Here is a 19,491-nt window from a genome sequence, read left to right as displayed (position 1 = left end):
TCATGGACATTTCTGCCTGGCCTGGCTTTGATCATGAACCTCAGATCTCAGCCTCCTGAATAGTTCAGATTACACATGTAAGCCTCCAGCATCAGTCTAACTTGGACAATTTTACAAGTGCTCATTCTGTACAGAACAGACTGAAGTTGCAACTCAGTCAGAGGAATCTGGGATTTCTAGCCCATTCCAAACTGAGATAGTCCTCATAGATCAAAGGCTATACAAGAATGTCACTTGCTTGTGAACAAGCATCCTTCGCAAGAGGAAGCTATTCTAGGGCTTTGAGCATAGACTAGCTTAATAAACATTTTTTTATTTTTAAAACAATGTATTGTATCTGAAAAAAGTATTGTCTTAGGAAATGCCTTTTTTTTCTTGTTTAGTGCAGGTTAGTCTTCCTACGTGCCTGGATATTGAACAAAAAAATTCTATCCCATTGAAGCACATGACATAGGGTTTTGAAAGGACTTCCAGCAAATCTTGGAAAATTGAACAAGCACTCTTGTTGAAGGAACAATTTTGCAAATGGACCGGACTTTCTAATGAACCATCTGAACAACCTCTCTCTTTGACATCAGATTTCCTTCCTGACATAAAACTGTAAAAAAATAATCTGAATTATTACTTCTGTTACAGTGCCATTTTGCTCAAAATATTTCATTCAGGGATTCATATATAATTACCCACCTAATAAAAGGAGCTATTAGGTTGTAAAGATCCTATCCTTTCCACGCTCTTTTAAAATTATGACCTACTGAAGCTTGAAATCAAAGGCAGAGCTGAAAGGAATAATTCAGCTGAAACTCTCCCATTGGGTTTTCAAGTCACCTAACTGATAAATATGCAAACTGGTTCCCTTTTGGCAACTCAGCTGCATAAACAGGGATTAACTCCAAATGCAGGCTGAAAATTCAGAAACTCAAAGGGTGCACACCAAGTATTCTTAATTTCAGCTAGTTCCAAGCTGTAGATAATAACATGGCAATAGAAATTTGAAACTCTTTGCCCATAGTTTAAGATGCTATTTTGGAAGGTGTCCACTGATATTATGATGTGTTCAATGTCAAGTGGCACCCAACCCCTCTGCCTCTTCTTGGTTCTGCCAGAGGCTAGGTGTGAAAGTTCCCCCTTGGTAAAAGACCCTGGGGGTCAGTACTCCCTGGCATAACGCAGGAAGGCTGCTATATTAGAAGCAGCAGCACACAAGAGAAAGTACTCTTGAAATGATCGATTGTGTTCCTGTCCCTCTCCAGGGCCTGCTCTCAGGAAGTCTTTTATTTCCACAGAGCAATATAGCAGATACTGACTAGGAGGCCATACAATGCATGGAACTGGCCATTTTCCCCACAGATAATTTCCAAGAAGTCAGGGGGGGATGGGATAGAGGAGTGTGCATGTGTGTGTGTGTGTGTGTGTGTGTGTGTGTGTGTGAACTCTCTTGGCCAATTCCTGAAGAAGATGCCTCAGTGAAACTTTTTACGTGTCATCACAGTGTGTTGTGGCATGAAAGCCACCCAAATAGAAAAGTGTCCTAGTACAAGACACGTGACCATGCATCTGAGAAGATTGCACTTATCATATCTTCTGTTGGAAATGCACTGCTGCTGGCAGGCTACCACCAGATTGTTATGTTCCTGTACTTCAGAGATAAATGTTTACCAAGGATGGATTTGCCAATACTTGCTAAAATGGGGGCTTTTGCAGCCACTTGCTAATATATGCCACTTGTGCAGGATGAACAACTAAGTTATAAACATAAGCAGGTGGCGCCTCTTGTTTGCTTATTTACTTTTTGTGCTGTCAAGAAAACATCCAATCTTTTGATGCTAGGGAATAGGCAGATTTCTATGGGAGCTTTGGATTTTAAAGGTGAAAACAAAATAGTGAGCTTGTACTGATTTGCCATGGCATGATACAGGCTTAAATAATGCACTTGCATTTAGTAAGACTAGATCTACACATACAATAACAGGCCTCAATGAAAGCAAACACAGGCATTTAGTTTGGACAGTGTGGTCACTGAGGGGCAAAGACCCAGGACTAGTCTAGCAGCTTCAACTTTGACTTTGCTATGAAGATGCATCTTTGCTTTTGTTTGGGCCCTCGTAGACATCACTTTGCAATTTCTGATGCCTATGAAGGAAGGGATGCTTATTCCTCCTGGACTGCTTCAGACATTCCTAGACAAAGTGGTCCAGATGGTTAACCTGTACACTGGTTAGAGTTCTTGGACACAGGTGTGCTGTTTATGTGTAATGGGTACACTGCAGAGTTCCTGGACAATTCACCCAATGAATTTGGCATCCATGTTAAAAGGCTGAGCCTGTGATGGCATTAAGTTGCTTCATTAACCCTTCCAAACTTGCCATTTGTTCACTCAAATCATCCTGTTCATATACCTGTAGAGAGAATGAGACAAAAGTTTAGTAGTACATATCGGAACATTCAACCAGGTGCTGTGACTCATGCCTGTAATCCTAGCTACTCCAGAAGCTGATAGTTGAAGACAATGGTTCAAAGCCAGCTTGGACAGAAAGGTCCATGAGACTCTTATCTCCAATTAACTAGCAAAAAGCTCAAAGCAGACATGCGGTTCAAATGGTAGACTATTAATCTTGAGCCAAGTAAAAGTGTGAGTCCCAGAGGTCAAGTCCCAGTACTGGCATACATGCATGTGTATACACACACACACACACACACACACACACACACACATACACACACACACACAAATATTTGTACATTCATTTTGCTAAGGTAGGGGCTCTAGCTTTTTGGATCAGTGGATATTGTTCTTGAATTTGACATAGTGGCAGGTTATTCAAGGCTACCCTTCTGAAAGAAGATGCTCATTAGAAAAGAAGGAAACTTGTTCAATCACTCTGGAAAACAAATAAGATTTCTAAAAAAAATGAAACATACAACTACTCTATGATCCAGAAATTATACTCCTGGGCATTTATCCAAACTATCACAAACAAGATTACAGTAAAACCCCCAGTATTAACCATATTCACCATAGCCAAGACACGGAATCAGCCCAGATGCCCCTCAATGGATGAATGAATCGAGAAAATGTGCTATACATATGCACAGTGGAATTCTACTCATCCATCAGAAAGAATGATATTGTACTATTCATAAGGAAATGGCAAGACTTGGAAAAACTGTATTAAGCGAAGTAAGTTAGACTCACAAAGACAAAGGTTGCATGGTTTCCCTCATATGTGGTATCTAGAATTGGCCTAGAAATCCATAAATACACATGTTGGGTGGTATGGAAGAAGTTACAAATGTATTAACTGAAATCTGATAGATTCTAGGGAAAACTCAAATAGTGTAATTCCTTAGACAAAAATCAGTAACTTTTGTTTACTCTTTCATATTAAAGATGATTATATCATCTTCCATGGATGCCTAGGTATTTCACTCCATTCGAAAAAATGTATTTGTATATGTAAGTACACAAATTTATATATATGAAGAATATGCACACATGTGCATATATGCATATGTGTTGGAAGCTAACTGGTTTAGATGTGTTGCACAGCTCTTGGAACATGAATTTGAAAGATTCCCTTACATTAGCTGGGTCTTCTGTTGGTTTGTGGCTCTCCTCAGACACTTCGGGGGCTGTTGGCACAGACACAGGAAGCAAAGGGGATCGGGCTTTTCCAGCCAAACCAAGAGAGGCTGTTTTAACGTGAGTCTTGGGAAGAGTAGGTCCTGGAATAGAAAACACAGAGTGAGGGAAGTAATGCATGAAGCAATTCAAGGAGCAATCTCTCAGGCACATAAATCCAATCTAGTAGGTTGGCATTGATTTTTGGTTATTGTTCATTCTGTAAGGTAGAGAGTAATTCAGTCACAATAAATGAGCTCCTTTTATTTCTACTAAGTAGAAATAGACAGCAGATTATTCGCCCCTTCCAAATTTTAAGTAGGCTCCAAGCCAGGCTGCAAAACTTAGTTTGGAGTTCTGGATGCTCACAGCACCCTATAAAGGGTCAGGTGACCTCTTTCACGGTGAGTATTGACTCACTGTGGCCCAGATGGATTGGTGTTGGACTCTACAGTGAAGCTCTAAAGTATCTAAGAGGGTCAAAGAGATCTGTGAACTTAGCAGTTGGCTATGGTCCATGAAAGAATATAAAATGTAATAGTAAAACAAAGTCCTTTCTAGTTAATCTGAGAGAACCTCATTATTTGTTGTTGTTTTTTTTTTTTAGAAAAAAATTGTAAAGTTCTACTTTCATTGGTATACTTTCAGGCAGTAGAAGACATTTTGATGCTGACAATTACCAGGTGAGCAGATGCAGAATTTCTATTGGAGGCCCTTTCTATCTACTATAAACAAAGACTACTATAAACATATCTTGAATTATAGAAGTCTTATAATTTTGTCCTCAATAATCTAAGATAAAACTTTATAAAGACTTACGGACTAAGCGAACACTCCTCACATCACTAAGGAGTTGTGTCATTATTAGTGTGGTAAGCATGAACTCAGGCAGACCATGGATGTAAGACATGTAAATTGTTCACAGTTCTCTTCGGCTACCCATCAATTACAGACTGAAAATGCTAAGGGGTACTTCCCAAAATGTTTTGAGTAAACTTTGGAAAACAGAATGCTAGTCAATCACATTGAAAGGTTAATACATCTACAATCAGAGAAATAGGGGTCCTTTCTGTATAGGGAAATGATGTAAATAACCCAATATATCAACCATCTGCTAGATGCTGGTCACTGTAATCTGGGTCACAAATGTTTGTGTGCATGTCTTTTCTCTTGACACTTGGGTATCAAAAGTCTACAACTGCAGTGCAAAAGACTTGGGACTTTTTAGCCAGTGTGTGTATGATCAGATCCAAGAAGCCTGTTCCATATAAGTTGTTCAATCCCTTGATTAACTACACCTGTCTTGACCTGGTTTTCCATTTGTAAAATTAGGTTGATAACATTAATTTATGAGGATTACAAGAGATTGTATTCCTTGTACAAACATGGCTATTATTTTGATTTAATTATTAAAACAATCACAAGTATTATTTTCCAAGTTTACACCTATGGATGCAAAGAATAGAGAAAAATTTTGCCAAGGCTCATGCACTTAAAAAAGGAAAGGAAGGTATCAGTTTGCACTATTACATCTTGCTCAGCTCAGCAAATGAAGTTTTTGTTACAATATGTCAATGGAGCTAACCCAAATGAACTTTTCCAGGAAGCCATGTGAATGAACTTGAAATCTAGTTCAAAGACTATTTAATTTGAGGAATAAAACTACTAACTACATCACTGATCTTGTAACTGAGTTGTCATCAGTTAAAAGGAAAAACAAGACTTTATTATAATAAAACTCAAATGTGGATTTGAATCATTTTTTATCACAATGTCATTTAAATATATAAACCTACAGTTCGCCATGGTCATAGTCTTCAAAACTCTTATGCTCTGATGCTAGGCCATAAAAACCAAAACGTATTCAAAGTTAACTGGAAAGTACCTTTAAAAGTAGTCTGATGTGAAATATAATCATTAACTTAAAATGATAAAGAAGGTTTTGGGAGATAAAACAACATTGCCCAATGAGTTTTGTATGACTGCATCAATCACTTTAGATTTGCATGTACACATGCACATGTGTACAGATGTACAATCCACATGCATACCATGTGCATCTCTATCCTTTCTTTAGCCCCTGAGTCTGGCTACAAGTTCAAACCCATCTCTGGCAGCAAAGTGTGAGACCCCATTGTAGGTATGACTCAAGTGGTAGAGTACCAGCCATAAGCAAATAAGTTAAATGAGAGTGAGTCTCCCCCTCCAAGTTCAAGTTATGGTACCGGCCTATGCATGTGTGCATGTATGCATGTGTACATGTGCAGATGCGTGCATGTACACACACACACACACACACACATCACATACTACGCTAGCAGAGCCATGCTACCAGCTTATTCACCAGGTGACCCAGGGTATGTAATTCTCACTATTATTTCAGATTATTATTTAGTAAAGTTTTTTTTTAAAGAATTCACTAAGTTTAAAAGTTGAAACCAACTGGGTGCTGGTGGCTCACTCCTGTAATCCTAGCTATTCAGGAGGCTGAGATCTGAGAATCATTGTTCAACACCAGCCTAGGCAGGAAAGTCTATGAGACTCTTATTTCCAATCAGCCACTAGAAAACCAGAAGTGGCGCTGTGGCTCAAGTGGTAGAGTACTAGCCTTGAGCTGAAGAGCTCAAGGACAGCACCCAGGCCCAGAGTTTAAGCCCTACAACTGACAGGGCGTGGCGGGGGGGAAGCTGAAGCCAGAAAGAAGACTGTAGAACCTTGAAAATGTATCTGTTGAACCCCGATTTTGAATGACAGCTCCTGAATTTTGTTTATTCTTCAAGAAGGCCCTTAGGATTGTAGTTAAACCTGAATTTCCTTAATTGTCATACGAGCTGTCCTTTACATCCTCCAGGATTACCCCTCTTTAATAGAGGGTTATATATTAACATTTCACTGTATATATTCTTTTTTAACATATTTATGTATTTTTTACCATTAAATTCATTATGTAATTTTAATTTTTAGGCTTTAAAAATTAAGCAACTTACCTATAATTTGAAAATTTAATTAGACACATGGAATATATTTAATACATACTAAGAATCAGTGCTCTCTAGCATAGGTATTTACAAAGAAAAAGTCAATGTAGCAAGAAGACTAGGTAAATGGCACCAGCATGGCTTATTATGGAGGAAATTTTAGTAGGCCTAGTGCCATTTTTATTCTAAGAAACCTACAAGAATAAATATCCTTTTAGAATTTACAAGACTCATGCATTTAATCCCTAATATTTATTTTCTTACAAAAAAACTTTGGCAGCTTATAAGGAAAAGGAATTGAATGCTTAGGCATAGATTTAAGTTACTGATGTAAAATACACTCATGATATATTTTGTGCCCATGATCTCTACCACTTGGCACATCTGCTGCAGATTATATTCCATCAGGGGTGCTTAAAGAACACCTCAAGTCAAGCTTACTGAAAAGAAGATTGTTGCAACAATTGATTTTTCTCTGGTGACCAGGCAACAGCTATTCACTCACAACAGAGTGGGTGTTGAACAATGCAAAAGACACTGAGCTGTACAAAGGGGACTGAAGACATTGTCTTGGCTCAAAGGCCACACAGAGTGTATAAACCGCAAGTGCCTGCCTGTGCGCCAGAAGTATTCAGAGCATCACAGACCCTCACAATGCTGATCCTCAAGGGCACTCGGGCCCCTTCTTTCTGCAGCTGAGGAGAACGTTGAGGTCTGTGGAGACCAAAACACCAAGATACAATTAATTTCAATACAATTCTAGTAGACAAGAAGAATTTGAGCTGTTTCCCAGAGTTCATTATCAGCAGATTTGACAGGTGTCCTTAATGGTCTTAAATGATTTTTGCTTTCTTTTCCTTAAAAGAGAGTTAAAGAATATAAGGGCAATTTCCTAGGACAGATTCTTTTAAAACAGCCAATTAGATGAAGTTGGTCTCAAAATTGCTCTTTACTAAGGAAGAAAAGATGTTTTAAAACAAACATTTCCAAGAAAGTATTTCTTTTGAGTGTTCATTTATTTATTCCACTCCTATGCTTTCTCTGTAATGGAATAGATTCAGAATCTTTTGTTCTCAACTTCACGTTTTAAGTCTGGTTGTTGGAAGCCTAGGTCTTTAAAAGTTTTCTAAGCTATGTTTTCCCCTTAGCTTATATATTGAGAATGTGGTGTGTGACTGATTTTGGTCTTGATTTTCCAGAATGCATCCCAATTCTTCCATGGACTGAGTCTTGATTAATCCTTCAACTAGTTCTGACATTTTTACCAGCTAGCTGCCTTCACCACCAAGGGCTAAATTCTGACAGGATTTTTCTACGCTATTTACATGAAGCCAGGTATTATTATATAAAATAACTAGTCTCATGGTATGTTCTATATTCAAGTGAGAAAACGGTACAATCATCTGGCATTTGGATTAATAAGTGATGTCTGGGATCTTCATTTAAACCAAAAAATGGCACTGAGAACCACTTTGCTGCCTCTCACCTGCTGATGGATTAGGACTGTTGGGTGATCATTTACCCAGAACCTATTCTCTCAGTGAACATTCTGAGATTTCAATTGCAGATAGGGCTTTACTATACTTCTGTAGTAGATACTATCTAGGTTTTCTATACTGGTTGCAGTAGCCAGCTTAAAAGATGACTTCACTCTTGTATTCCTGGGCACATGTTTTCTATCTCTCTGTCTCTCTGTCTCCGTCTCTGTCTCTCTCTGTGTACTGGGATTTGATTTAGGCCCTTGTGCTTGTTAGGCAAAAACATGTTGAAGCCAGGAATCTATTTGAGCCCTGACCCAACCCTTTTTGCATTAGCTTATTTTCCAAATAGTTTCTTGAACTTTGACCTTATGCCAGCTTTAGAGTGAGAACCTCCTGGATACTGAGATTATAGGCATTCACCACAAATCTAGCCTAAGCCATTCATTCTGAGTAATTTCTCCATAATGGAATGTCTTAGACTTGATAACCTTTGCTGTACTCTAGGCAGTTTTGACATACTGAAGGAGAACTGAAATTCTACCCTCGTGAAGCACTCATGAAAGAGTAGGAATTAGTCAAGATCTTCTGAGATCTTTCCTAATAGCTTCAGAATATGATCAAGTAAGAGAGAGAAAAACAGAGTTGGAGGAGAAGAGAGGAGAGAAGAGGAGACGTATGGAGAGAGACAAGAGGGGAGAGGAGGGAGGGCTGGGGAATAGAAGAAAACTGTACATTGGCTCAGGATTTCAGCGCTTTAGTCCCTGGTCACCTGACCTCACAATCTTGGGCATTTTGTGAGGCAGTACACAACAATGAGATTGTGAGCTACTGGGAACTAACAGAGATATGATACAGAAAGCAGCCAAGGTCCCAATACTCCCTTAGGGACACACTTCCAAGAGGCTTAACTTTATCTCATTAGGACTCATTTCTTCAAGTTTCCGCCATTTCCCAATAGTGCCATATACACTGGTGACCAAGCCTTTAAAACAAGGGCTCAAGGCTCGCACTCCTCACTGAAGCCATAGTTCCACTTCTAGCTTTTCTGTGCTTAGTTGGAGATAAAAGTCTCTGCCCAGGTTAGCTTCAAACAGCCATCCTCAGATCTCAGCCTCCAGAGTTGCTAGGTTTACCGGCATGAGACACCCTTGCTTGGGGCTAATAGTTGTACTTTCAATTGGTGCTTTCTAGAAAAGACATTCTATCTTCTTTCCTCAAAATCGTGAATGAAATTCCACAACGCTGCTTAAGGTTTTGCTGTATTTATTTAAAACGAACCATAGATAGTTTAACTAAAGAAAATAGGCTGTAGTAAATTTCTACGAGTTTAAGAAAAAAAAATCTCTTGCTGAAACCACAGCAAAATTCTCCTTGCTTGAGGTGCATTTAGGAGAAATGTTTGGGGCGACCTGTCGGTGGAACACAACATGTCCATGTGCTAAGCAAATGCTTTTACACAGATCTACAACTAATTAAGTGAGCATCTCTTTGATGTTAATGTTGTCTCCTCTGTAGGACCCATGGAACAGAGAAATACAAAAGTGTTAAAGATCTGAGATGGGGGAGCCATGTGAATCAGGGTGGAAGAGCCGCCTCAGCAGGAATTCACTGTGTGAAGCTTCATTTTCACAGTGCAGTTATTAAACATTTCATTTGCTTATTAGCTACCCAATAAATGACTGCGAGGTGCAGAATTCTGCTACTATGCATCACCCTGCAAAAGTTGCTCCCTGTTACACGCAGTTTGGGTGAGAAACATCACATGAGGGTGGAGCAGGAATGGATGGAAGTCACGTAAGAACCCAGTAGGTAGCAGGGTTTTGATTTTTCATTAGTAAACCGTGGCTTACTTTTCATTACATCCCATTTCACTTTTCACTGTTTCATCTTTAAGAATAAACTGAAAATGGATAGAAGGCTGGCTGTATGTCTTTACATCTCTTGCCCATTTTGTGATGCCAAAGGAAATGATCTCTCACGCACTAGCAACCAGGGGAACCACATTATTCTTCTATGTATCTATTATTAAGCAATTAGTTTATACTCAGGTTATCTGGTGGAATATGGGATGTCACATGTTTTTCCCATTTAAACTCACATCCCAAGAGCTTCTGAGGCTCTAGGAGAAATATGAAATATGTATGGGGAACTCTGTAATCCTTCTTAAAATTTTGTGTTCACAAAATATTGAAGAAGAAGGAGAGAGGCATTTATCTATCCTGAACAGCCACAGGCATTCCCCATAAATGATTGAATTTCAAATATATAAGTTTCAGCATCATTCTTAAACCCCTTGAGCACATTGCATTTTTAGGGTGATAGAAATCCAAATGATGCTCCTGGAAAGAAAAGCTTTGTTGTCATCTAATTTTCCTATTTCTTCTCTTAAGATATAAAAAGCAACACATCTGCCCACTGGGGCCTACTCATAGGACTCTTCAATTTTCTCCCCTTTTCCTCCTCTTTCTTAGCAGTAGAAGACGGAGCTGCTGTGGAGCACAACTATGTTATCTCTTGCTGGGCCATCTCTTTGGTAAGTGACAGGCAATGGTCATTACTCAAGCCTTTGAACCTCTACCTGGTTGGCAGAAAACTGCAAACTTTCTGGCCTTTCACGTAAAGGGTTGTGTTAGGCAAAAATGAACCAGGTTTTAATACCAGCAGGGATACTACTGTCTGTTCCAGTTCACAAATGGTACAACTGGCAACTAATAAGTATTCATATTCAAAATGATTTCCACTTTAGCCTAGAAATGTGATTTCCTTAGAGTGATGTGTTCTTTAAAGATTGTAGTTCTTTAAGACTATGTCCTTCTATAGTTGCAGTGGAACTAAATGTCGATGGGAAATTTGACTTAATCCTTTTCATTTTGGGTCAAAAAAATTCCTCAAGTTCACATGTGGGAAATTATTCATGAGGAAAGTATGTTTTCATGCAATGTTTCATAAACTCTTCAATATTCAACATACTCTGCTGCAAGGAGTTTCTGAATATTTCATATCTATAAAAGGATTGCAAACTAATTCTGAAAACATGGGCTTTTGGCTATCTTCTGCCAGGCTTAGAAATAAGCTCATATCTTTGGAGTTTTAACATTTATAAAGATGTTTATTTTAGACTTCCAATAAGAAGTAAGCTTTCATCAGTTGGATGTGTTGAGCTGCTGCAAATATAAAAACAGTTGATGTATATTTAGAAAGAAAACTAAAACTAAAAATATGACAAAATAAAAATCAGTGAAAATGTAAATAATAGTGAAAATAGAAATAAAGAAATTTTTGTTTCACTTAGGAAATGCAGAACTTGAAGTATTGTGTTTTGTATTGTTATACAAATTCTAGATACCTTGGGGAGCAAAAGGGAGGTTACAAGTACATACCTTTAAAAGGTAAGGCCAAAATACAGATTAAATGTTCATCAGTTATGACATCAGTATTCATACAACCATTGAGCCTTTAGAGTAATAGGACAGTATTTATTTTTATTTTTTTTTGGGTCCAGTTGTGGGCCTGAACTTTGGACTGGGCACTGTCCCTCAGCTCTTCAGCTCAAGGCTAGTGTTCTACAACTTGAGCCACAGTGCCACTTCCGGCTCCCCCCCCCCCCGCTTATGTGGTGTTGAGGAATCAAACCCAGGGCCTCATGCATGAAAGGCAAGCGCTCTACCACTGAGCCACCTTCCCAGCCCCATAGGACAGTATTTATGAATGAGTACAGGGGATCTTACTTCTCAAACTTTCTTTAATTTTTGGTGACAAAATGAAGATAGATATGGTCTACAACTTATAGGTAAATTTGCTCCAAAATATGAACTTATGTAGGAAATTGGGTGTGTTCTCATTTCTGGGAGCCTCTTACGGGCTCCTCATAATTCAGTGGAGAACCAATGAGCACCTCTGACAAAGGCTAAATGACTCTCTCTCACACACACACACATCACCAAGCAAAGATAAACCATTCAATGAACATTTTAATTCCACAGGCTGCACACCAGGATGAATAGTATATGCAACCTGTAAAATACAATATTTTTCCCTAATAGTGCTGAAGGTAAGTGAATATAAAAGTGCTAATGTACATCTCAGCAAATGAGAGGCAATTAAAACTATTAATTTCAGCACTCAGGAAGCTAAATTATTTTATAATCCCCTAAAAGTTATTATCATAAATCATTTACTGGATCATATGTATATATATATATATATATAATATACATATGATCCATATATATATATATATATATATACACATATATCTACTGCACACACAAATACAGACACACAGACACACACAATCAATGAGGCTGGAGGCAAAGACCTAGCCTTGAAAATGAGAAACATAAAAGTAAACAACAACAAGACAAAATGAAAACAAAGCAAAAGAAAAACAGCCTTCAGTGCTGATGTTCACAACTGAGCCTAAATAGAATATAATGTCCCAAGTCAAGTTAAAGCAGCTTTACTTATTTAAAATCATGAGCATTTTGGAATTTTAATGAAAGCTACAAACCTACTTGCTACAAAATATGTATAGCTTTGAACATTCAAGTATACACACACACACACACACACACACAAACACACACACACAGACATGAATTTAACATCATGTGAGTTACCAAACTCACAAGTTCCTCCATGATCACCAGGTTATAAGAACACGATTGTTCTGAAACCAGAGTCTTTCAAAGTGGGTCTTGCTGAAGGGCAGCCTTTGAATCACCTAGTATATTTTAAGAAATTCCAAGTCTCAGGTGGTATTGTAGATCCATGAATTAAAACTTGTATTTTAATAAGATTTGCATCACATGTAAAATTCCCTGCCGCTTAGTAGCCATTGTCTAAGAGGGAGTTCAGAATTAAAATTGTTTCAGTTCCCAGGTGAAAAGGACTCCTAGTCTAACATTCATATTAAACCAAGGAGAATAAAACGGTCTCTGCAATGTTTACGTAAGTTTGATGAGAAATAATCTCTATTTCCACCAGCTTACTTCTGCTTTTGCTTCCTCCTCTTTGCCTTGCTCTATCTTTGAGGTTTTAGCAAGAGAACAGTGGAGGTGGAAATTAATTGCCAGGGCTAAGAAATTCCATAAACTTTAGTCACATTAAACTGGTCCTTCATCAGGAGCATCTGGGGAGATCAATGTGGATAAGCAGGCTTGTGCCTATCCAGTCTATAAAGTTGGTCAACATGAGTCTGTCTGGGGGCCTTCATTATGCTGGTTTTGGCTCTATACTTTGGCAAATGTTGGCTCAGATCTCTGTGCAAAAAAATATTTTTTTTCCTGCTAACTGAGGTACCACTGTAGTCAACAGTCAAAGAGAAAAGAAACAAATAACTATAATTTAAATGCAAGACTGAACAGAAATAAAGGTTAAACCAGCAATTTGGACTTTCAAAACATATGACATTTATACTTATTTGTGATTTGTAAAGTATAGACTGGGTTAGAAAATTATGACCCAGTTGGCCAGAGAGAAAAGAAGGTACGTAGAACTCACAGAGTTGAAAATTAGGTAATTTGAAGACAGGATATTTAAGAATGGCAATTTGGAAAAGACATTAAAAAAGAACAATCATAGTAATTCTATTATTCTTATAAGTTTCCATGTGTAATCATGTCATAATAAGCCTTTCAGTTTGAAATTGGGCTTACCACTTTTTTTTTCACACACAAAATAGCTGGAATTCTTTTTGTGACAAAAGATCAAGGAATTGTCATCTGAGAACCCTGGCAATCTGGTAGTAAAGACATTCTGACAAAAGAATTTCATTCCTCCTTCAAGTCTAAGATGAAAGTGCCATATTTAATATGGCACATAATTCAATAAAAGCCCTACCAGTGAGATAAAAGTTATAAATGGTCAGAAGAAATAGGACCTGCCCACATCTTTTTATAATCTTTAAGATATTATAGGTCCTATCTTTAGTAACAATACTTGTTGATTGTTAGTTGCTCAGTTTATTTTTTAACATCACAGAGATTTTTTTGTCTGTTTTCAGTGTGCTAGAATTTTTTTCTGTAGCACAGTATCATTAGTAGAGTATTTTGGTGAATATTTTTTTTTATTTCAACCTCTCTCCTTCTCCAAAACAAAGTACTAAAACCTGAGAGTAATTAATGAACAGCAACAAATTATAAATAATTCTATCAACTACTTAGAATAATTAGAAGGAACAGATGAGGGAGAACAATAGAAAGCAGAAACATTGATCATGATGCATTGTACCCATAAGCTAACATGTGGAGCTGAACCCCCTTTTTACAATGACTTGAAGAGTAATAAAAACAAGGAACATGCATTTCTTGACTCATAGTCTTACAAAACAGAGAAAGAAGAACCCGGAAAGAAGAAACACATTTATTTACACACTAGTTAAGTTTGTACAAGTTCACAGGTTCTATAACATATTTCACAAATGAGTATAGTAGGACTCAAAGGAGGAAAAAAAATCAGCAACAACAAAAAAGAAAAACAACAAAACCCCACATTTCCTTAGTTGGCACAACAGAGACTAGACCTCAAAAGCACTGACTTCCACTGTCCCACATTTTCTTTCACAAAAATACCATGCTCTGTTCACACCTGTATTCGCTCATACCTGTAATACTAGCTACTCAGGAAGCTGAGATCTGAGGATCCTGGGTCAAAGCCAGCCTGGGCAGAAAAGTCCATGAGACTCTGATCTCCAATTAACTACTAAAAACCAGAAGTGGAGCTGTGGTTCTAGTGGTACAGTGCTAGCCTTGTTAAAAAGAAGTCCAGGGACAGGGCGTTGGCCCCAAGTTCATGGCTTGCCATTACAAGTCATTTATTCTCACAAAAACAAACTATCAAATAGAATTTCCAAGGGCTGTGGCTTTTTCACTCTATAATTCAGCTGAGCTTTGGTAAGGGGTAGACTTCTGTAGTTCAGATCACTTAGCACTTTATAACCTAAATGGTTATGAATTTAGAAGTTATTTCATCTTTCTCGTCAATACTTAATCTTTCCACTAACTCTCAAGTTACTTTATTTTACCCGGAATCATCATCAATTGAATAACTGTATTCAAATTCTGGATCTCACCTTCATTACTTTATCCTGATCAACCCGGGAAGTATTTGCGTGTCCATTACATGTAAGAATTTGGATGAAGTTCTCAAGACTAATGCCCCTTGGTCTGGGGAAAAAACATGACCACAGATTTCATCTCTATGTCTCTAAATGGTGACCAGAGTGGCTCCTTGGGGTGACCTGAGTTTATTTGGTAATGCTTCATGAACTTCGAAGGATGTAAAATAGAAATCATCAACCTTATTCATTTAATCTAAGTTAATATTCACATTTTGATCTCCAAAATGTCTTATAAATAATGATGAAATCTATACAGTAGGAGTTTACCAGGTGACCTATCAAGTTTGTAAGACATGTGACAGACTATATACTGCTTTGAAAAGCAGTTACTGATCATCACTTTCTTCACTATTCTCTGACTCTCACTAGTCTCCCACTCATGTATAATACAAGTGCATTTACAGAGCTTACCATACATCTAATCACAATGTTCTGAGGACAGATATTTTTATTTTCTCTTATGACTGTCTAAAGTGAATATTCATATTTTAACCCTAAAGTTCACTTGTATTAAGTTGGTAATTAATGACCGACTTAATGATGTAGTACATTTATTTATTTATTTATTTATTGTGCTAGCACTCTGGGTTGAATTCAGAGTCTCAGGCTCTCACTTAGCTTTTTCACTAAGGTTGGTACTTTAACATTTGAGCCCTACCTCATTTTCCAGCATTTTTCTCATTAATTGGAGATAAGAGGCTCACAAACTTTTCTTTTCTGACCTAATTTCTAACCCGAATCTTTAGATCTCAGCTTCCTGAGTAGCTAGGATTAAAGATGTGAGCCACCAGCACCCAGTTCATGATGTAATAATTCTTGATTAATTTTCAAGAAATGTAATTGTAACCCCTCTATACAGTATTTTCACAATAAAAAACTTGTTAATAAAAAAGAAAATTTTTGATAATTTCCTCTTATGTTTCAATTGGGCAAACCCATCATCAAAGAGATTCAAGTTTTGACTCTATCATATTTACTCTCTTTTTCCTCTCCCAATTGGCCTTTTGTTATCCTGAAAATACTAGCCACTCATTTAATATTCCTCTCAATTGCTGCTCTCCCATTCTGTAGACCTCACATGAGCATACTATTCCCATGTGCCTTCACTTCTATTTGTATTTTATACTTCCTTCTGCTCATCTCTATTTTCCATGTTGGATTCCAAAGCCCTGGGCATCCGTGGGGCTAAGAGCAACAGATGTCAGGCCTTGGCTTCCTGCCTTATTATAGGAGGATAACCAGTACATTGGACAGGTGGGTTTAAGACAGATGGCAGCTATTTCAGAGTTTGCTGGCTCTTTGGCACTCTTGCAATAACTTTTTCCCCCATCTAACACCAACATAAAGGAATCAAATATTGACTCATAAATCTAAATGACTCAACCTACCTTCATAATTATTCTTTGAGGATATGTAATATATAAAATTAAAATTAATTGAATCATTAATATTTAAAATTAATGTTAATTTTCCACCTTATAAGGGAAGAAACTTATCTAAGAATAAATCTTGACAGAACTAAAATTCCAAGGAAAACTCTAAACCAGGCACTGGAGGCTCAAGCCTGTAATCCTACCTACTCACTAGCTGAGATCTGAGAATTGAGGTTTGATGCCAGATTCTTATTTCCAAGTAAACAGCAAGCGGCCAGATATAGCACTACAGCTCAAGTACTATAGCACCAGCATTGAGCAAGAAAGCTAAGCAAAAGTGTGAGGCCCCCAATTCAAGCCTCAGTATGGGCCCATACACACACACATACACACAACACATAAAACATATGTTTATCTTAAATATTATATTTCTCTGAATTTCTTTAAAAAATTTTTATTGTGAAAATACTGTACAGAGGAGTTACAATTACATGGGCAAGATAATGAGTACATTTCTTATCAAGCATTGTAGCCTCCTCCTTTGTTTCCCCTTCCCATCCCTTCCCATCCTCCCCTCAACCTCCCAATTCTCCCCCCACCCCCCTGCATGAAAGCTGTAGTTCGTTTTCGACATAACGACTTGTACATCTCGTTTTCGACATAATGACTTGTACATCCTATTGTTGCAGTGGGTCCACCTAATAGTTCTCTGAATTTCTTAAAGCTGTTTGCTCAGTTGTTAACAATAAGTAAGTAAATTCATTAACTTTTCAAGTTTCATCTATAATGAGGCCTCAGTCAGCTGATTTATTCGTAAAGACCCCTCTAGAAATTATTTTCCTCTTTGAGGTAGTTAACAGAGGGCTTTCCTAATTATATTCTAATATGCCACACTAGGGAAAATTAGCATATCTGTATTAAACACCAAGTAGTTTAGAATCAACAATATTAGTAATATCTAAGCAAATCGGCCTTAATTACATTTTACCAAAGGATAATTTAGGATGACCAGACAAAATCAAATCAAATTTCATCCATTAAAAAAAATCTGCTACAAATGAAGAGAGGAGAGTTTCAAGGAGACAGCTACATAAAAGAAACAGATGGGCTTCTGCATGAGATGAAATGTCTGTAATAAGATGCAGTGTAATTTTCTGCTCTTGAATTGATTGGAAATACTGGCTCCAATAACACCAAATAACACATCTCTTCTACTCAGCTGCACCAATGATTGATTTGCTCTGACTTGTCTTAAAAATGACCGTCTATTTCAGCTGCTGAAGGAAGTCTGATCTCCCATGACCTCTGCCTGTGACTGATTTTAGTGGACTACAAAACGAAGGTAGGATCTGTGATGCACACTCCCATGGGTGACCTATGCATAGCTCAGCAAAAGCAATCATATTAATGTATTGTAGTAACTTATTGGCAGTCTGGTGTGATAACATATTTACTGAAATGAGGCCTGCCGAAAAGTTCAGGCTACACCAGGAATACATGATTTCCCAACCAGTCATAAAATATAAATCATATGCCTTTTCTGTCCACTGTGTCAGCCACACACACACCTACACCTTGTTCACAATCCCTCAACAGATGGAAGCCTAGGCTACCATTTCCAGAAGGAAAATCAAACTCTATTTCACAGTACAATGAAGAGAATTTTGGTCTTATCATGTCCACTGACATATTGATCCCTCCAACACTAAAGACCAGAATGCTCTGGGTTTTTCATTTTAAATATCTGTGTGTGTGTGTGTGTGTGTGTGTGTATGTTGTGTAAATGGAGAGCAATTTAGAACCTACTCTGTTACAAAGATGCAGGAGATATAGGAGGCCAGTGCTCTAAAGGAGTGTGGCAATGCAAAGTCACCATTTAAGAGGTCACGTTTTCTTTCCTTGTACAATTACAGCTCCAGAAGACAAAGAGCCTCATGATCCAAGTTCATTTAAAGTGCAGCTGATCATTTCAAAGCTAAAAGGAATTTTCACCAGTAAAGAAACACACACACACACACACACACACACACACACACACACACACACACACACACCTTAAATCTTTGTGTAATTTATGACAGACCTATAATGCGCTAAGTCCAACACTCCATCAAACATTTTCTAGTTAACCTGAAAGGGGACTAAGCCAAATCACTTATATGTCCATGCTTGTGATTTGAAAAGTGCCATGAATTATTTCCCAAAATGTGTAAAGACCACACAGTTATTCATATTCCAAGATGAAGCAGTAAGAAACAGAACCACTTGATCATAAGATAATGATGAAATTATAAGAAACACTATAAGTACTTTGGTGCACTGTAAAACAAATTTCCAACTCAGTAGGTGGAAGAAGGAAAAGTAAAGGAATGAATCTGTTTGCAAGTAGACAGAATTTCAGTCGTTATGACAACAGAACGACTTTCTAATTATCGCCTACTATAGCAATATGCAAAATGCTCTTTAATCCCTGGGAGATTGTTACTGGATAGTATGTGTTGTCCTATACCTCATATTTAAAGTTGTTACAAATATAGTTCTAAGTGTCAGGCAAACTGAGGCATATATCCTTTGCACTGACTAGCAAAGCCACACACAAAAGGACTTGTGATAGTAGAGTGAATTTCTCCATTGATCCAAATTTCAAAGCTCTCAAAGTAGAAGCAGCTTCTCATTTAGTATGATCCTTAAAAATTAGAGCAATACTTCACATTATCATATTCTGAAGTAATTACTTACAGTAAGTAAAGATAAATTTATGACTAATTACACAGTGCTTTATTGTGAAATCCAGAGTAAGATTATTTGAGGTATTTTCTTTTTTAAGCTGACAAGCGAATGCCTTTACTTCATCAATCAGTTTGACTAAAGTAATGATTTTCTTAGAATTAAATTTTGTTGAAAGCTCTAAGTATTT

The 19,491-nt window shown here is 37.5% G+C and overlaps 1 protein-coding gene across 1 annotated transcript in view; it reads right to left on the bottom strand.

Annotated features, from left to right (window-relative positions):
• Nucleotides 1–2,047: 2,047 nt before the first annotated feature.
• The window catches only part of Dcc (DCC netrin 1 receptor), a 997,292-nt gene continuing 979,848 nt past the window's right edge, over nucleotides 2,048–19,491 (bottom strand). Inside the window, exons 28-29 of the mRNA XM_013018919.1 lie at nucleotides 3,584–3,726; nucleotides 2,048–2,399 (exon numbers count right to left, since the gene is read on the bottom strand). Of these exons, the coding sequence (XP_012874373.1) occupies nucleotides 2,310–2,399; nucleotides 3,584–3,726 (233 nt within the window). The 3' untranslated portion in view covers nucleotides 2,048–2,309. The remainder of the gene's footprint in view (nucleotides 2,400–3,583; nucleotides 3,727–19,491) is intronic.

This window comes from Dipodomys ordii, unplaced genomic scaffold (genome assembly GCF_000151885.1).
Source record: "Dipodomys ordii isolate 6190 unplaced genomic scaffold, Dord_2.0 Scaffold43, whole genome shotgun sequence".
NCBI lineage: Eukaryota > Metazoa > Chordata > Mammalia > Rodentia > Heteromyidae > Dipodomys > Dipodomys ordii.
Note: the sequence above shows the minus strand (reverse complement) of the source record. Positions and strands in the feature narration are given on the sequence as shown.